The following is a 15176-nucleotide window of genomic DNA, read 5'->3' as shown; positions in this document are numbered from 1 at the left end:
AGAGCCATTTCTGGTTATAACAGAAATGACCATTATTTTTAATTTGTTTCTTATATATCACTCTGTGTAAAAACCAATTTGTCTAGAGTCCATCCACAGATTTACAATATAGAATTGTGATGAACCATAACCTTGGACCCTGCCACAAGATTACCTGGAGTTCTTCACTAATTTAAATAATATTGTTAGCCAGGTGTGCCAACAGAAAGCTTATGAAGTATTTTGCCCAAATTCATAACCCTTCACTATTAGTTTTATATATATATATATATATATACATACTATAAGTATCGCCCGGCGTTGCTCGGGTTTGTAAGGGAAATAACTATATAAGCATTTTTAGAGAGTTACTTCCCTTATAGATGCCAATTCGGGCTTTCTTAGCCATTTCTGTTTTGGTGTCTTCAAGCCATGAAGTCGTTGTTCTAAAAGAACGCTGGTCTCCTTGACAACGCTTTATGACGTTGATTTCCTTACACTCACTTCCCCACAGCTTCACGAGGGAGGGAAGAAGGGGGAGAAGCAAACAGGTGCACGTGTGACCATGGACGCCAACTCCACCGCCATCGACACACGAAAAATTATGCATTAAAATGGAATAAAAAATGATGTTAAATTATTTTTTAAATCGTAGATTCATCGTAGACGCACGCTAATACTTAGACGGGCTCGATATGAATCACGACTATAAGATACCCGAATTTGGTTAAACTGCACCACAAAATGTGGGAGTAGTTAGGAATCTAAATTGAAGGGGACAGACACTCACACAACTACAGTTTTATATATATAGATATATAAATAATTTCATTTGGGTATTAACCCTGGTATTTACCCTATTAAGCTCAGCTACCAGACAAGACAATCATCTAGAGAGTGTTTGTTTTATCAAACACCTGTCTGAAAATCAACAAATATCTGTAGAGATTTTACAATTACAAACAAGAAGAATGGAATGAGCAAGTCTTTTTAATACATTCATTTACAATTGTTTCATCTGAACTTGATCTCATCAATCTTGCTGTATTATGCAATAATACATACACTCTTGATTACTCTGCAAGTGGTATTGAATGGCACATGCTAAAATCAGACTTATCATAATTACATATAAAAGCACATGACTTATATGCATTCCTGATGAGTCTGATTTGGTCATCATTTCAATTGCACCTGATGAATCAATAGCTGCAAATATTATTGCATAATATAGTAAGATTGATGAGATCAAACAATTGCAAATGAATGTATTAAAAAGACTTACTCACTGCATCCCTTCTTGTTTAGAATTATATCACTATCCTTACGAACAACAAAGTTTGTTTGTTTATTTGTTTGTTCATTGACTGCTGAAAACTCTAAATAAAATTGATAATATTTTGGGTTTTTGTGTCATTTCAATTAATTTGATCATTCTGCAGATAACTGTGCATCTATTTTTCAAAAATGGAATGGTGGGGGCCAAGTTGGTGGTGTATTGGCTCCTATTTCTAGTAATCTACATACTACCTATTTCACTTTAAGTTTTCTTTTACAGATAGGGTATACTTACACAAGAGTGCTCCAGCAAATTTGTTTCTTCATAACTTTAGGAAAAATGGATATCTTTAAATAAAATTTTCTACAAATATGCTTCTAATAATGTAGATTCCAACTATATCAGAATTTACATTATTTACATTTGATGGATATTTGTCCTCCAGAGCTTGTTGTTAACACAACGTTTCGGATGATATGCCCTCCAGCCTTCTTCAGGGGTCTTGGGGGAAATTTCGAACCTGGGTTCTCATTCCTAAGGTATTTTTCGATGTTATTATTATTATTGTTATTGTTCAGGTCACTGCTTGGAATCGAACTCAGAATCTTGGGGTTAGTAGCCCGTGCTCTTAACCACTACGCCATATGCCCATGGGCATAATGGTTAAGAGTGCATAGTGGCGCAGTGGTTAAGAGCGCAGGCTCTTAACTAAGATTCCAAGCAGTGACCTGAACAACAACAACAACGACGATGATGACGACGACGACGACGAAAAATACCTTAGGAATGAGAACCTAGGTTTGAAATTTCCCCAAGACACCTGAAGAAGGCTGGAAGGTATATCAGCTGAAACATGTTAAAAACAAGCAAGATGAGGACAAATATCCGTCGAATGTAAATAATGTAAATAATGTACATAATTCCTCATCTCTTAAATATAGGACTGTATATCAGAATTTGTTGTGAAATCCTTTTCTCACTCTGATCAAAGCTGAATTGTTTGAGAACAGAAATATGTATATACTAGGACCACAACTATTGTCAACACCAGTACAACTAACACCACAACAACAGTGACATCTCCACTACAACTATCAAGATTACCACCACCTAGACTAACAATACTCCTTTTTCAGAAAACAGAAGAATTTTAAAAAATGGTATAAATGTGTGTGTTTGCTTGTTTAGAAGAGGAGAAAGAAGGAGGAAGGAAAGGAGGAGTGAATAGACATGCTTTCTTCTACCTACTCTCTCCTTTCTCCCCTCCTTTCTCCTCTTACAAACAAACAAAACAACATACCCACACACATACATCATTTAAAAAAAATTCTAATGTATATATTCACAAACATGTTAATATGTATATAATGAGAGAGGAGGAGAGAAAAAGAAAGAGATACTTTTTAAAACAATGACTGAATCAAGAAAAACATCTTGAATTGTAATTAAATTTCAATGGGTTGACCATGTCAATACAATATAATTGAAAAGAAACCTCTTTCTCTGTGTCTCTCCTCTTTGCTTCTATTTCTCTTTCTCACTTGTCCTTTTTCCTATCTTACTCTCTTCCTACCTTTCTCCAAAAAACAAAATTTCTCCTCTTTTAAACAAAACAAAACAACATCTGCTTTTCGATTTATATAAAAGTTCAAGAAACTTGAAGAGTTTGGCTGAATGAATGAAAGTGCTAACAAAGAATTAACTACCCCTCCAAAAGCATGTGAATTATCTGAGCCCCTCACCCTCTCCCATCACAAAAATTGAAAAAAAAAAATAGTGCACTAGGTGTAAAATAATGTGTAGTAAAAAATATGAATAAAAAATTGGAGAGAGGACTTGGAACACACCTGATGTGAATTTTCTGAGTGTCTCTTTGCCCTCCTGTTTGCCAGCGTGCATTTACTTTACATATTTGTTTACTACATGTTGTTTTACACCTATTACACTATTTATTTTTCATTTTTTGACTGATATTTGTCCTCATCTTGTTTGTTGTTAAACTGTTTCAACTCCCCACTCCACCTAGCTTTATTCATACACACTTTCTTTTGTCCCCCATGACCAAAAATTTCTCTTCTCTTCAAAGTATTGAATTCCCCCAGTATTGAATTAGGCTAAAACTACTATATTGTCTACCACTGACCCCCCACCCCATCCAATTTTTCCCTTCTCTCATTTCCCTATACTTTTTATTCATTTATTTATATTTATTTTTCTCTCTCTTCTTTCTTCCCTTCTTCTATCACTTATTTCTCCCCTCATTTGTATACCCCTCACATATTGTGCCCTCCACAGGCTGATTGAATCTTTGCTTCAACATGTACCTCCTGTGTGACAATGTAGCCTTTAATCTAATCCCAGTATCCTTGGCCTGAAGAGTAGCTGGCGGTATACACCTCACTTGGATTTTACTGCTTTCGAGGTTCCACTATAAAACATATGTAGCCCAGATTTCTCATACTCCATTCTGTAACTCTTGTATTCTTTTCTGTACACTTGGCAACCCTGGCTGCCTACCAAGGAATATAAAAAGAACTTTTTATCAGCTCATTGTTCTTCCAGAAAAGACAAAAAAGTCGCAACCTTCCATCTTATTATACCACTATTGTTCCTGAAAGTTGTTTTTTTATATTCACTATGGATTGCTTGAAGCTAACTATCTTCCTACACTTCAATCCCTGGATCTTACATTTACATATATATATATATATATTTAGCATTTAGTCATAAGGTGCACATGTTAAATTTTTATTAAAATTCAGCACTTATTCTATTGGCCTCTTTTGTCAAACCATTAAGTTACAGGAATGTAAACAAACCAGTATTGGTTGTCATGCAGTGGTGAGGGGGACTAACACACACACACACTAGGGGCACGTAATGTGTTTTTAAGCAATTAGTTGGACGTCATACCATAGATAGTTTACAAGCTAATTAAAAAGTGTCCTTGCAATCAACTGATTAGCAAAGAGTCAATGACCAAAGGTTAATGTGTACAAATGCTATTTGTGGATATGCTCTATCTGATAGACCAAGATTTAATGAGCTGCATTTTTAGTATTGCATTTTGGATGAATTTCACAAGGGGGCCTCAATGCAAATGTGTTCAAGGGGAAACCATATGTGTTTCATGACACTGAGTATTTCATCTATCTACATCTGCATTTAGATTAAATATAAAAATTAGATTTACCACAAAATAGGCTTCAGTAAAAGACTTAATGAAGTTAATGAAGATAAAGTTCATTTAGATTCAGGAAAGGTTTGTTATTTGTTGAAAAGGAAACCATGTAGCCCAATGGGAATGGAGTTTTGAAAGAAATATTATAAAAAAATGTTTAAGAAGTGAGCTGAGAGCTGAGATAATAGCAGACAAAAGAGAACTCAGAGATAAACATACACATGACTGGGGAATGACCTTAGTGATAAAAGGATACATACCAGCTTTAAAATAGCCTAGAAGAAAAACATCATCATCTCTTACTGGCATATCTGGAAGTCTGTCCATATTTTCTTGAACATTTGGAAATGATGGCACCAAAAATCCATTGTAATCATAGCTGAGTATTTGACATCCGGCAGGATCTTTATGGTAAACTTCAGGCATGTTGTAACTCTATGGAATCTCTGTGAAAATACAATATTTCATATACGAGTCAAATATATATGTGTGTGTGTGTATGTGTATACATACAAATATACATATATATAGATATATGTATGTACACATATATATGTGTGTGTGTGTACGTATATTCTTCTTAGGTCCATTGGTGCCTATGAGTGGCACATCGGGGGCAGTCAGTGATCCCCAGTTACCGCCATCTCTGGTCAACTGGTATGCTCTTCTCAGGTGATGTTCAGCCTGCATAGGTCGTCTTTGAAGGTACTATGCCATGTCTTCTTTGGCCAGCCTCTTTTTCTCTCACCTGCCAGTGGGATCCAGTCCATGGCTGTTTTAGCAAGCCTTTCCTCTGGCAGTCTTAGTATGTGTCCAGCCATTTTCATTCGAATTTCAGTTGCAGTTTGCATGCAGGAACATTGTTCTTGGTGCTTGGAGAACAACCAATCAGCACAGAATCAATGACCAAAGGTTAATGTGTACAAATGCTGTTTGTGGATAGACCAAGATTTAATGAGCTGCATATGCGGCATTGCACAATGAATTGTATGATGTAAAAAAAGAAAAGGAAAAAATGTTTCATAGGCTTATTAAATGAACCTTACTTGTCAGTCTTGTATATTGGAAAGGAAATCCTATGCATTACTGACATGATCAGTTGATTGCTTTGAGAGTACCTTTTTCAATATTTATACTTAAATAAGCATTTATTTTTACATTCAAATGTCTTTTTCCTTTACAGATTACTTTATATCATAATGTTTACATCTGTATTAACTTTACCCTTTGAAAAATAGTTTAGGTCAGACCCACAGCAGACACTGCATGGTGCATGCATCAAAAAAGGCCTCATCAGCAATGGAAGTGAAAAGAAATATTTGTTTTGTCTATGGAAATGGTTTAAGTGTCTGGACATGCGAACGAGGGTTTGGCCAGTTTCATTAGGGGATTATTTTCTTATAGACTCCCCTCAATCTGGAAGACTAAGCTCTGTTAATATTGAACTTCTGACGTTACTGTAGACTATTGTAAAGCATTGTAACTAAGAGCTGCAAACTATTCTAAAATAAAAAATTATTTCAGTATATACCTGTGATAGCTGAGGACTTGTATAGGCTTGAAAGAAATGAAACCAGTATGCTTCACTGGATGTGCAATGTCAGTGTACATGTATGACAGGGTGTAAAAGTCTTGAGAGAAAGGTTAGGCATAAGAGGCATCAGATGTGGTGTGCAAGAGAGACAACTGCATTGGTATGGTCATGTGATGCATATGGATATAGACAGCTGTATGAAGAAGTGCTGATCTCTAACTGTGGGAGAAAGAGGGAGACCCAGGAAGACATGGGATGAGGTAGTGAAGCATGATCTTCAAACATTGGGCCTCAAGGAGGCAATGACAAGTGACTGAAACCTTTGGTGATATGCTGTGCTTGAGAAGACCCATCAAGCCTAGTGAAATCATAGTCGTGGCCAATGCCGGTGTCACATAACTGGCACCGGTGCTGGTGGCATATAAAAAGCACCTTTTGAGCGTTGGGCCTCATGGAGGCATGACAAACGACCAAGACCTTTGGCATTGAGAAGAAGGTCCATCAAGCCAAGTCAAATCACAGACGTGGCAGATACTGGTGTCACACAAATGGCACCTGTACCAGTGGCATTTAAAAGCATCCCTTACACTCATGGAGTGGTTGGAGTTAGGAAGGCATGGTTTCTATGGCATCCAGCCATAGAAACCATGCCAAATCAGACTGGAGTTTGGTGCAGCCTTCTAGCCCTGGTCAAATCATCCAACCCTTCCCACATGGACAACGGACATTAAATGATGATGAGCTTGATAATACTAAAACTCTAGTGATGTTTGTGTGTAACTGAAATATCTCAGAAATAGTATAATTTATCTTAATTTTTTTGCAAATTTATTTTCATACTTACCTTCAGCAGTGCAGTACAAATTTTTGTGACATTTGGACCTCTATTTAAATGATTAAACACAATTTTTGTTATTTCTTGACAAAAAAATACATGGCTTCCATGACATCAACACACATACAGAATACACACACATATAATGAATGTCATGATGTGTCAATCAACACAAACACACGTCCACTATCTGTGACATATACACATACATAGTCCACACGCTAAGAAAAAAAAACAATTCCGTGAATACTTTACCAGGCAGTGCTGGGTAGTAAGTCTAGTGATTATTAAAAATATTAAAAAAAAACCTTAATAGAAGCAGAGTTCCCTCTGTAAATTCATTTACAAATGCTGTTTGCCTTCAATCTTATAAAAGACAATATTCCGTAAATTGTTCCAATACTTTTTGCATGCAACGCTTATTTTATAAGTATTTTATATAAATTATTTTGGGAGAGAATTGCGAATCTAAATGGAACATTTTCTAAAAATTGTTTTTTAATATTAGTAAAAAATCCATTCTATTTTATGTATAAAAAATTATCATGACGAGTTTACATTTAGATTAAATTGAAAATTGCTTAATTATAACCTGCAGGTTTTATAAGTATTATTGTAATTAGCTAGCTCCCCCAGGTATGAATTTTAAAAAAATTAGCAATCACACCTTATCTCTGGAAGTACACCAATCCAGGTAGAATTTACAGTACTTATGCTGCAGGATGAACTGCTATTGGTCAAATGTCTGCAGAAAATATGTGAGTATTATTTCAAAGGTGGAGGCGCAATGGCCCAGTGGTTAGGGCAGCGGACTCGCGGTCGTAGGATCGCGGTTTCGATTCCCAGACCGGGCGTTGTGAGTATTTATTGAGCGAAAACACCTAAAGCTCCACGAGGCTCCGACAGGGGATGGTGGTGATCCCTGCTGTACTCTTTCACCACAACTTTCTCTCACTCTTACTTCCTGTTTCTGTTGTACCTGTATTTCAAAGGGCCGGCCTTGTCACTCTCTGTGTCACGCTGAATATCCCCAAGAACTACGTTAAGGGTACACGTGTCTGTGGAGTGCTCAGCCACTTACACGTTAATTTCACGTGTAGGCTGTTCCGTTGATTTGGATCAACCGGAACCCTCGTCGTCGTAACCGACAGAGTGCTTCCATAATTATTTCAAAGGTAGTCTTGGCGAAATTTTATAAAGGGGTCAGCAATCAAACAAAACTGAAATATTTTATAACCCCAAACAGGAAGCTAATGTATGGGAGATAAAAGTAACAAGAAACAGATTTTTAATTTACAGAACATAAAATACAGGTGATTTAATCAAATATTAAAATACCCAAGAGTTACCAGAATGTAAGTAGTATATCATGTGGAGGCGCAATGGCCCAGTGGTTAGGGCAGCGGACTCGTGGTCGGAGGATCGCGGTTTCGATTCCCAGACCAGGCATTGTGAGTGTTTATTGAGCAAAAACACCTAAAGCTCCACGAGGTTCCGGCAGGGGGTGGTGGTGAACCCTGCTGTACTCTTTCACCACAACTTTCTCTCGCTCTTTCTTCCTGTTTCTCTTGTACCTGTATTTCAAAGGGCCAGCCTTGTCACATTCTGTGTGTCACGCTGAATCTCCTCGAGAACTACGTTAAGGGTACACGTGTCTGTGGAGTGCTCAGCCACTTACATGTTAATTTCACGAGCAGGCTGTTCCGTTGATTCGGATCAACCGGAACCCTCGTCGTCGTAACTGACGGAGTGCTTCCACTAATCAAATATTAAAATACCCAAGAGTTACCAGAATGTAAGTAAGTATATAATACAGGGGAAGAGTTTGATAGGAAACTTGTGATTCATATGATGAGAAAAATACACAGAGTACTTCACAAGTGTGAAATATGGTAGTGAGACAAATAGAGTGCTTCAGTTGATTTACAGTGATGAGAGAGGCAAGGAGAAAATGAGTTTAGTAGAAGTTTTGTAGTTTGAGAAAGATGAAGGGAGATACGTAGGAAGATGGTTACAATTAGTTACTTAGCTATGTCAGGTTGGCCAGAGATAAATATATATCAATAACAAATGTGTATGTGTTTTTGTGTACACATCATACACACACACACACGTGTATTCACTATATTCTAAATAGCATTTCTTCTTAAAAAAATAGTATCTGCTTGTTACTTGTTTTTCTCTTTGAAAAAAAACCCCAAAAAACTAACTTTTTTAAAAGTTAAAACTAACCCAGCATGCTATTGGCTCTTTTTAATACAATTGTAGAAACAGTCTTTTACTATGCAAAATTTGATAACATATGTTGCAGTTATTTAAATCGATATTTAAGGAAACAATAGTTTTAAAGTGACAGAAGTCAGTATAAAAATATAAATAAACAGTAACATGAAACCAATATAAATAGAATAATATACAAGGGTTGGCTGAAATATCATAGGCAGACTAAGATATTCTCATTGAATGCAACCACAAAACATAATCAACATAATCCCCTTTGCAGTCTACACACTTCTATTATGATCATCTCGGTGTACTTTTGACCATGTACCCGAAGACAGGGCAGCTACTGAGCAGAAACCTTCATCATGCCAAATTCATTGAGCAGAATATTCTCAACTCTCTCACAGAATATGTTAATAGCATAGGTTATTTGATCAATAATCAACCACATGTCATCCATCACCATGTGGTAAACACAATCAATATTTACGTCAGTGGTAGCAGAAACGTTCATCATGCTTAGTGCATAGTGCCGAATATTCTCAGCTCTGTCACGGGACATGCTAGCAGCAGCAACTATTTGATGACAGTTGCCTGTCATCCATTACCATGTGGTGAACACGATCAATGTTTTCTCTAGTAATGACAGCTGTAGGATTTACAGACCTTGGGACATCTTGAAAACTCTCCTTTCCACTCACTTTTGCACTTTTGATGAAGTTGGAATGTCATCCCCTAATGAAGCAACCATGTGGGTATGAATGTCCTTCAGAGCAAAACCTTTTTCTGCAGATACTTGATAAGTGGCATTTGTTGTCGGGGATCACTTAGCTTAATGATACAGAGAACTGAATGGGAATTTGAGCGGTACTAGGTTCAATTCTTTGTAGTGTCTTGTTAGCCACATTTTTCTGTCTTCTAAGAGTATTTACTCTATCTTCTAAGCTGATTTCATTGCTATTCTGTGTTCAAGGTTTACATTTTTATTGTAATATATATACATACATATATATATATATACATACATACATACATATACACACACATATATATATAAGCAAAATTTAGGTTAGTTAAAATATGCTTGTAACATATTTCAACTGCTAAAAGGCACTGCATTTACTGTAGAGAAAGATTTTCTCTTAAGGTAAAAAGGTGTTCAGTGTCGCCATCTATCGGGATTCCCAGAAATTGATGTTTCTAACTCCTTAGCTTATATCAATGGGAAATACCTAAGAGGGGCAATGCTGAACAGATCTTATAAAATTAAAACTTTAAAATACAGCCAACAACATTGACTGATTTGTGTCAGTAGACTGCTAGGTCCTGGAAATTACCAAAACATTAGTATGAAGCAGTGTTTAGCCATAAGCAAAGTTTAGGTTAGTTAAAATATGTTTGTAATATATTTCAACAGCTAAAAGGCAAATCAAGTTAGTTAAAATATGTTTGTGACAATGTAAGTCTCTAGGGTAAAATCCCAGTTGTTTTCTCTTGAAGCACATCTGCTTATTCCATTATTGCAATCCAATATGTATAGTTACAAGTTACATATTAAAGTTGAAGATTCTGGAAATATTGCTTGCAGAGTTATTGTGTGTGTGTGCGTGCATGTGTGTGTATGTGTGTATATCATCATCATCATCATCATCATCGTTTAGCGTCCGTTTTCCATGCTAGCATGGGTTGGACGGTTCTACTGGGGTCTGTGAAGCCAGAAGGCTTCATCAGGCCCAGTCAAATCTGGCAGTGTTTCTACAGCTGGATGCCCTTCCTAACATATATATATATATATATATATATATATATATATATACATACAAACATATATACTTGTATATATGAGTATGTTTGTAAATATCTAAATACATAGACTTGTTTATAACCATCTGAATCTGTACGTGATTCTGTATACATACCCAATATATGTATAGTTATGTGTGTGTGTGTATGTATATTGTCTATGTATGTATGTATACATATCTATGTATATATTTATGTATGTGTGTGCATGCGTGCACATGTGTGTGTGTGTGTCTTTTTGTATGTGTGTTTTGTATCACCTTGTCTTGACATCGCATAATAGTTGTAAATAATTGAAAATGTCATTCATTTCTAATGTTCTGCAAGAACATGATTGGCCATGGGGAAATATTAACTTACTTGGAAATAGACAGAGGTTGGCATCAGGAAAGGGCACTGAACCTTGGAAAATATGCCTCAACAATTCCATCCAATTCATGCAAGCATGGAAAGCTGGACATTAAAATCACAACAATGATGATAATATTTATTATAAGGATTTTAATATAAAAGTATCTCTCTGTATTTCACTTTCATCTCACCACCGACCATACCCTCTGTAACTCATACATAGTTTGAGATGAAGAGAAGAAAGGAGATAGAGAGAAAAGAAAAGAAACAGTTAGAGGAAAAAAAATCAGACAAGTGTGCGTGTGTGTGTGTGTGTGAGGGAGAGAGAGAAAGAGATGTTTTCTGTTGTATCTCTGCCTAACAAGATAGTGTTACTATATATCATCAGGTCTCAATGTTCATCAATGGAGCTTCTACATGGCCACACCAGCTGCTGGAAATAAAAGCTAAATATCCCTTGAAAGTCAAAATGTACCATCTTCACCATCACTAACAGCAAACTCCATAACAACTATGGAATTTACACCTGCAATGCTGCGACGTCACCTTCAAAATAAGCACAACTATGCCTCCCCTGTCTCGATGGAGTTACATACCTGCTTCTCAAACGTGGCAGGCACTTCCTTTTACACCAGCTTTCTATTTTCTTCCAGTACTGTCTCAACAATGGTGCTACTCCGGAGCAGTGGAAAACTGCCAGTGTCATTCTCTGTTCAAAAAGGGCGACCGCACATCACCTGTCAACTATCCCCAGTCAGTCTCACTAGCTGTATTGCAAAACTGATGGAATCGTGTGTCAGAGAAACACTCTGGAACTTCTGGAGCTCTCACAGTCTCATCCGACCCTCACAATATGGATTTGTCCCTAACTCCAGCTGCAGTGACCAGCTGTCGAGTTCCTTGAGGACATTACTCAGATTACTGACAGTGGCTCATGGGTGGATGTTGTCTACCTTGACTTTGCTAAGGCTTTCAACTCTGTGCCACACAAAAGGCTTATGGTGAAACTCTCTGCAATGGGTGTGGGGGATGACCTTTTTAACTGGTTGAAATCCTTCATCCTCAGCGAAAGGAGGTAGTCACAGTTTTAGGACAGCACTCTACACCATATGAGATGTCATCGGGTGTACCACAGGGATCTGTCCTTGGTCCCCTCTTGTTTGTGGCATACATTAACGACATAGATGCCAATTTAAAGAATGCCACAGTATTGAAATATGCAGACGACATCAAGCTGTACCTTGAAATCAAGAGGACAAGATCCTGATGTCTACAACTCTTTCCTGCAATCAGACCTAGACACAATGCAGCAATGGATCACAGACTGGCAACTGAAACTGGCTGTGGACAAGTGTACCACCATGCATTTTGGGAGAAAAAACCCTGCGTTCACTTACTCTCTCCACAACACTGATATCAAGAAATCCTCTTGCGAGCGTGACCTAGGCATCACTGTCAGCAGTGATTTGCGTTGTCAAAGCATATCTCTAAGATTGTCAGGAAGGCCGAGGGTGTCTTGGCATCACTCAGCAGGTCTTTTGTTAGCCGCTCTCCAGCCATCTATTTAAAACTGTATACAGCTATGGTACGACCACACTTGGAATTCGCATCATCAGTTTGGAACCCCTATCTTGCACAGAACATTGACCTCCTGGAATCTGTCCAGAGACGTGCAACCTAACGCATACCCTCCATCAGACACCTACCATATTCTGAGCGCCTTGTTTCCCTGGGCATGGATTCACTGAAGCTCCGGCGTTTGGCGACGGACTTGGTAAACACCCACAAAGTTATCAACCACCTCACCAACAACAACACTGAACACCTTTTTGATCTCCATGTGTCTAACACACGTGGACATGCCTACAAAGTCAGAAAACAATACAGCTCCCATGACTTTCGGAAACATTTTTTCACGCTCAGAGTTGCTGAAGCATGGAATAAACTGCCTGCGTCAGTTGTTGACTGCCATGACACTGCATCTTTTAAGGCCCTCATGCTTTCCGAAATCCGCCGAAACTACACCTGATTATATATACACTTTAGATGAGTTGTAGTGCACCTGAGCACTGTACACAATTATTATTATTATTATTATTATTATATCACATAAAGGATATATTGTACAATGTCATTTCTGATATACAAAAAGCCATGATGGTAACAACTAGAATATGCTTTCTCATAGATCTACAGTCATATACAGAAAGGATATATTGAGCAATGTTCATTTTCTCCCCTGTTGGTGGCCTTCACTAACTGATTTTCCCTTGGAGAATGCTGGAATTTATAACTATGCTAACCAGCTAGAAAGATGGACATACCATTCTGAAAATGGTTAAATTAATGAAGGTCACTCCATACCTATTTCAACTTTTCATGGCATAGAAAAAGTTAAGAGTCAAGCAGAAAGCACATATATCAGAGTTTATCCCTGACAGAACAATAAGGTCGTATGGCTAGGGAGAATTTACAGATTCGGTTTCGAATCTGGCATAACTACTGATGTATTTCCCACGTCACTGATTGGTTAAAATTACCCAAATACGACAACTTTAACACGAAATAACTTCTAAAATACAACATTTTGTCAAAAACGTTAAGAGTAAATCCTGTTCTACGCGACACATTCAACCAGTATCCGAAGTTTCAAAGTGTTTAGTTTTAAAAAATTAATTAAAAAATCTGTGCTTGAGATGGAAAAGATCCCACACGCGTAGTCCTTTGCTGGGATATAAGCAAAGGAAAATAAAATGGTAATTTGAATTTTTACTCGCGCCCCAACCAAGCGAGGCCGTGTATTTTCGGTAAATTTCGGGAAGTACACCCGCACGCGTTTCACTAAGAAAACGGTACATTTGGAGGCCAAGGCGGCGAGCTGGCAGAAACGTTAACACGCCGGGCGAAATGCTTACCGGTATTTCGTCTGCGTTACGTTGTGAGTTCAAATTCCGCCGAGGTCGACTTTGCCTTTCATCCTTTCGGGGTCGATAAATTAAGTACCAGTTACGCACTGGGGTCGATGTAATCGACTTAATACCTATGCCTGTCCTTGTTTGTCCCCTCTGTGTTTAGCCCCTTGTGGGTAATAAATAAAGAAATAGGTACATTTGGAGGCCAGGGTACTTGATTACCCACAAAAAATCTGAGGTTTTTCTCCCCAAATCTACTCTATTTTATAACAGAAAATTATGCTATCAATATAAATCATCTTTTAGAATTGAAATCAATCCGGATAAATCCCAGCAATAATCTCAGGCTCTCCAATATTTTAGAATTATATAAACAGAAAAAATTGGGAACAGGGAGTGGGGTTAAAAACATCATAAATTAAAAAAATTTCCTTTGTTTTATTAGCATGAATGTTTTTAGGGGAAAATATTGAAAACATTAATACATATATGAGTGAGAAACAAATAAGGAAAGTGGTTTTGCGATGTGCTAGAAACAACAGCCAAATCTCCTTTAACTCACACAATTTTTCTTCGCCCCTTCCAAAGAATTTTGCCTACAAATTTCTTTGTAATCGTAACCTATACCGTTTGAAAGGTATGTGTATAAAATTTCATTAAAAAATACCCATTTTCCTGAAAGTTACGAGCGGGAAAATATCGGGTCGTGTGAATTTTCCGAAACTCCTCTACCCAACCCCTCGGAAACATTTTTTCCCAACAAATCTATACATACACTCAATCTACAGAATGTAGGCGATTATTTGTTGAAAGTTTCATAAAAAAGTATCAATTTTCTCAAAGTCACGAGGCAATAAAAGTATCAAAATTTACCAATTTTTTGAGCAACGCAAATCGTCGCATGTCATTGGTTTTTAAAACGTCTAATTCACGTTTCTATAAAACATAAATATTGTCAAAGAAACAAACTGCTGTTTATAGTTTAAAAGGCATAGTTTCGGTTGTAGTAACTTCGCCGTTTAAAAAATATTACCTTTGGAAAATAGTTTCTTGTTTTAAAGATTCTTTGAAGTGTGTCT

The 15176-nt window shown here is 37.2% G+C and overlaps 1 protein-coding gene across 5 annotated transcripts in view; it reads right to left on the bottom strand.

Moving 5' to 3' along the window:
• The window catches only part of LOC115215157 (sulfotransferase family cytosolic 1B member 1-like), a 32704-nt gene that overhangs the window by 13712 nt on the left and 3816 nt on the right, over positions 1 to 15176 (bottom strand). Inside the window, exons 1-3 of one of the 5 annotated variants that reach the window (XM_036505325.1) lie at positions 15131 to 15176; positions 7476 to 7553; positions 4700 to 4885 (exon numbers count right to left, since the gene is read on the bottom strand). The exon at positions 15131 to 15176 is cut by the window's right edge and continues 348 nt beyond it. In XM_036505325.1, the coding sequence (XP_036361218.1) occupies positions 4700 to 4865 (166 nt within the window). In that variant the 5' untranslated portion in view covers positions 4866 to 4885; positions 7476 to 7553; positions 15131 to 15176. Of the gene's footprint in view, positions 1 to 4699; positions 4890 to 7475; positions 7557 to 15130 lie in introns of all 5 variants that reach the window. The other 4 variants (XM_036505326.1, XM_029784331.2, XM_029784330.2 and 1 more) reach the window with 4 other exon arrangements.

Source organism: Octopus sinensis, linkage group LG8, assembly GCF_006345805.1.
Source record: "Octopus sinensis linkage group LG8, ASM634580v1, whole genome shotgun sequence".
In the NCBI taxonomy this organism is placed as follows: Eukaryota; Metazoa; Mollusca; class Cephalopoda; order Octopoda; family Octopodidae; genus Octopus; species Octopus sinensis.
Note: the sequence above shows the minus strand (reverse complement) of the source record. Positions and strands in the feature narration are given on the sequence as shown.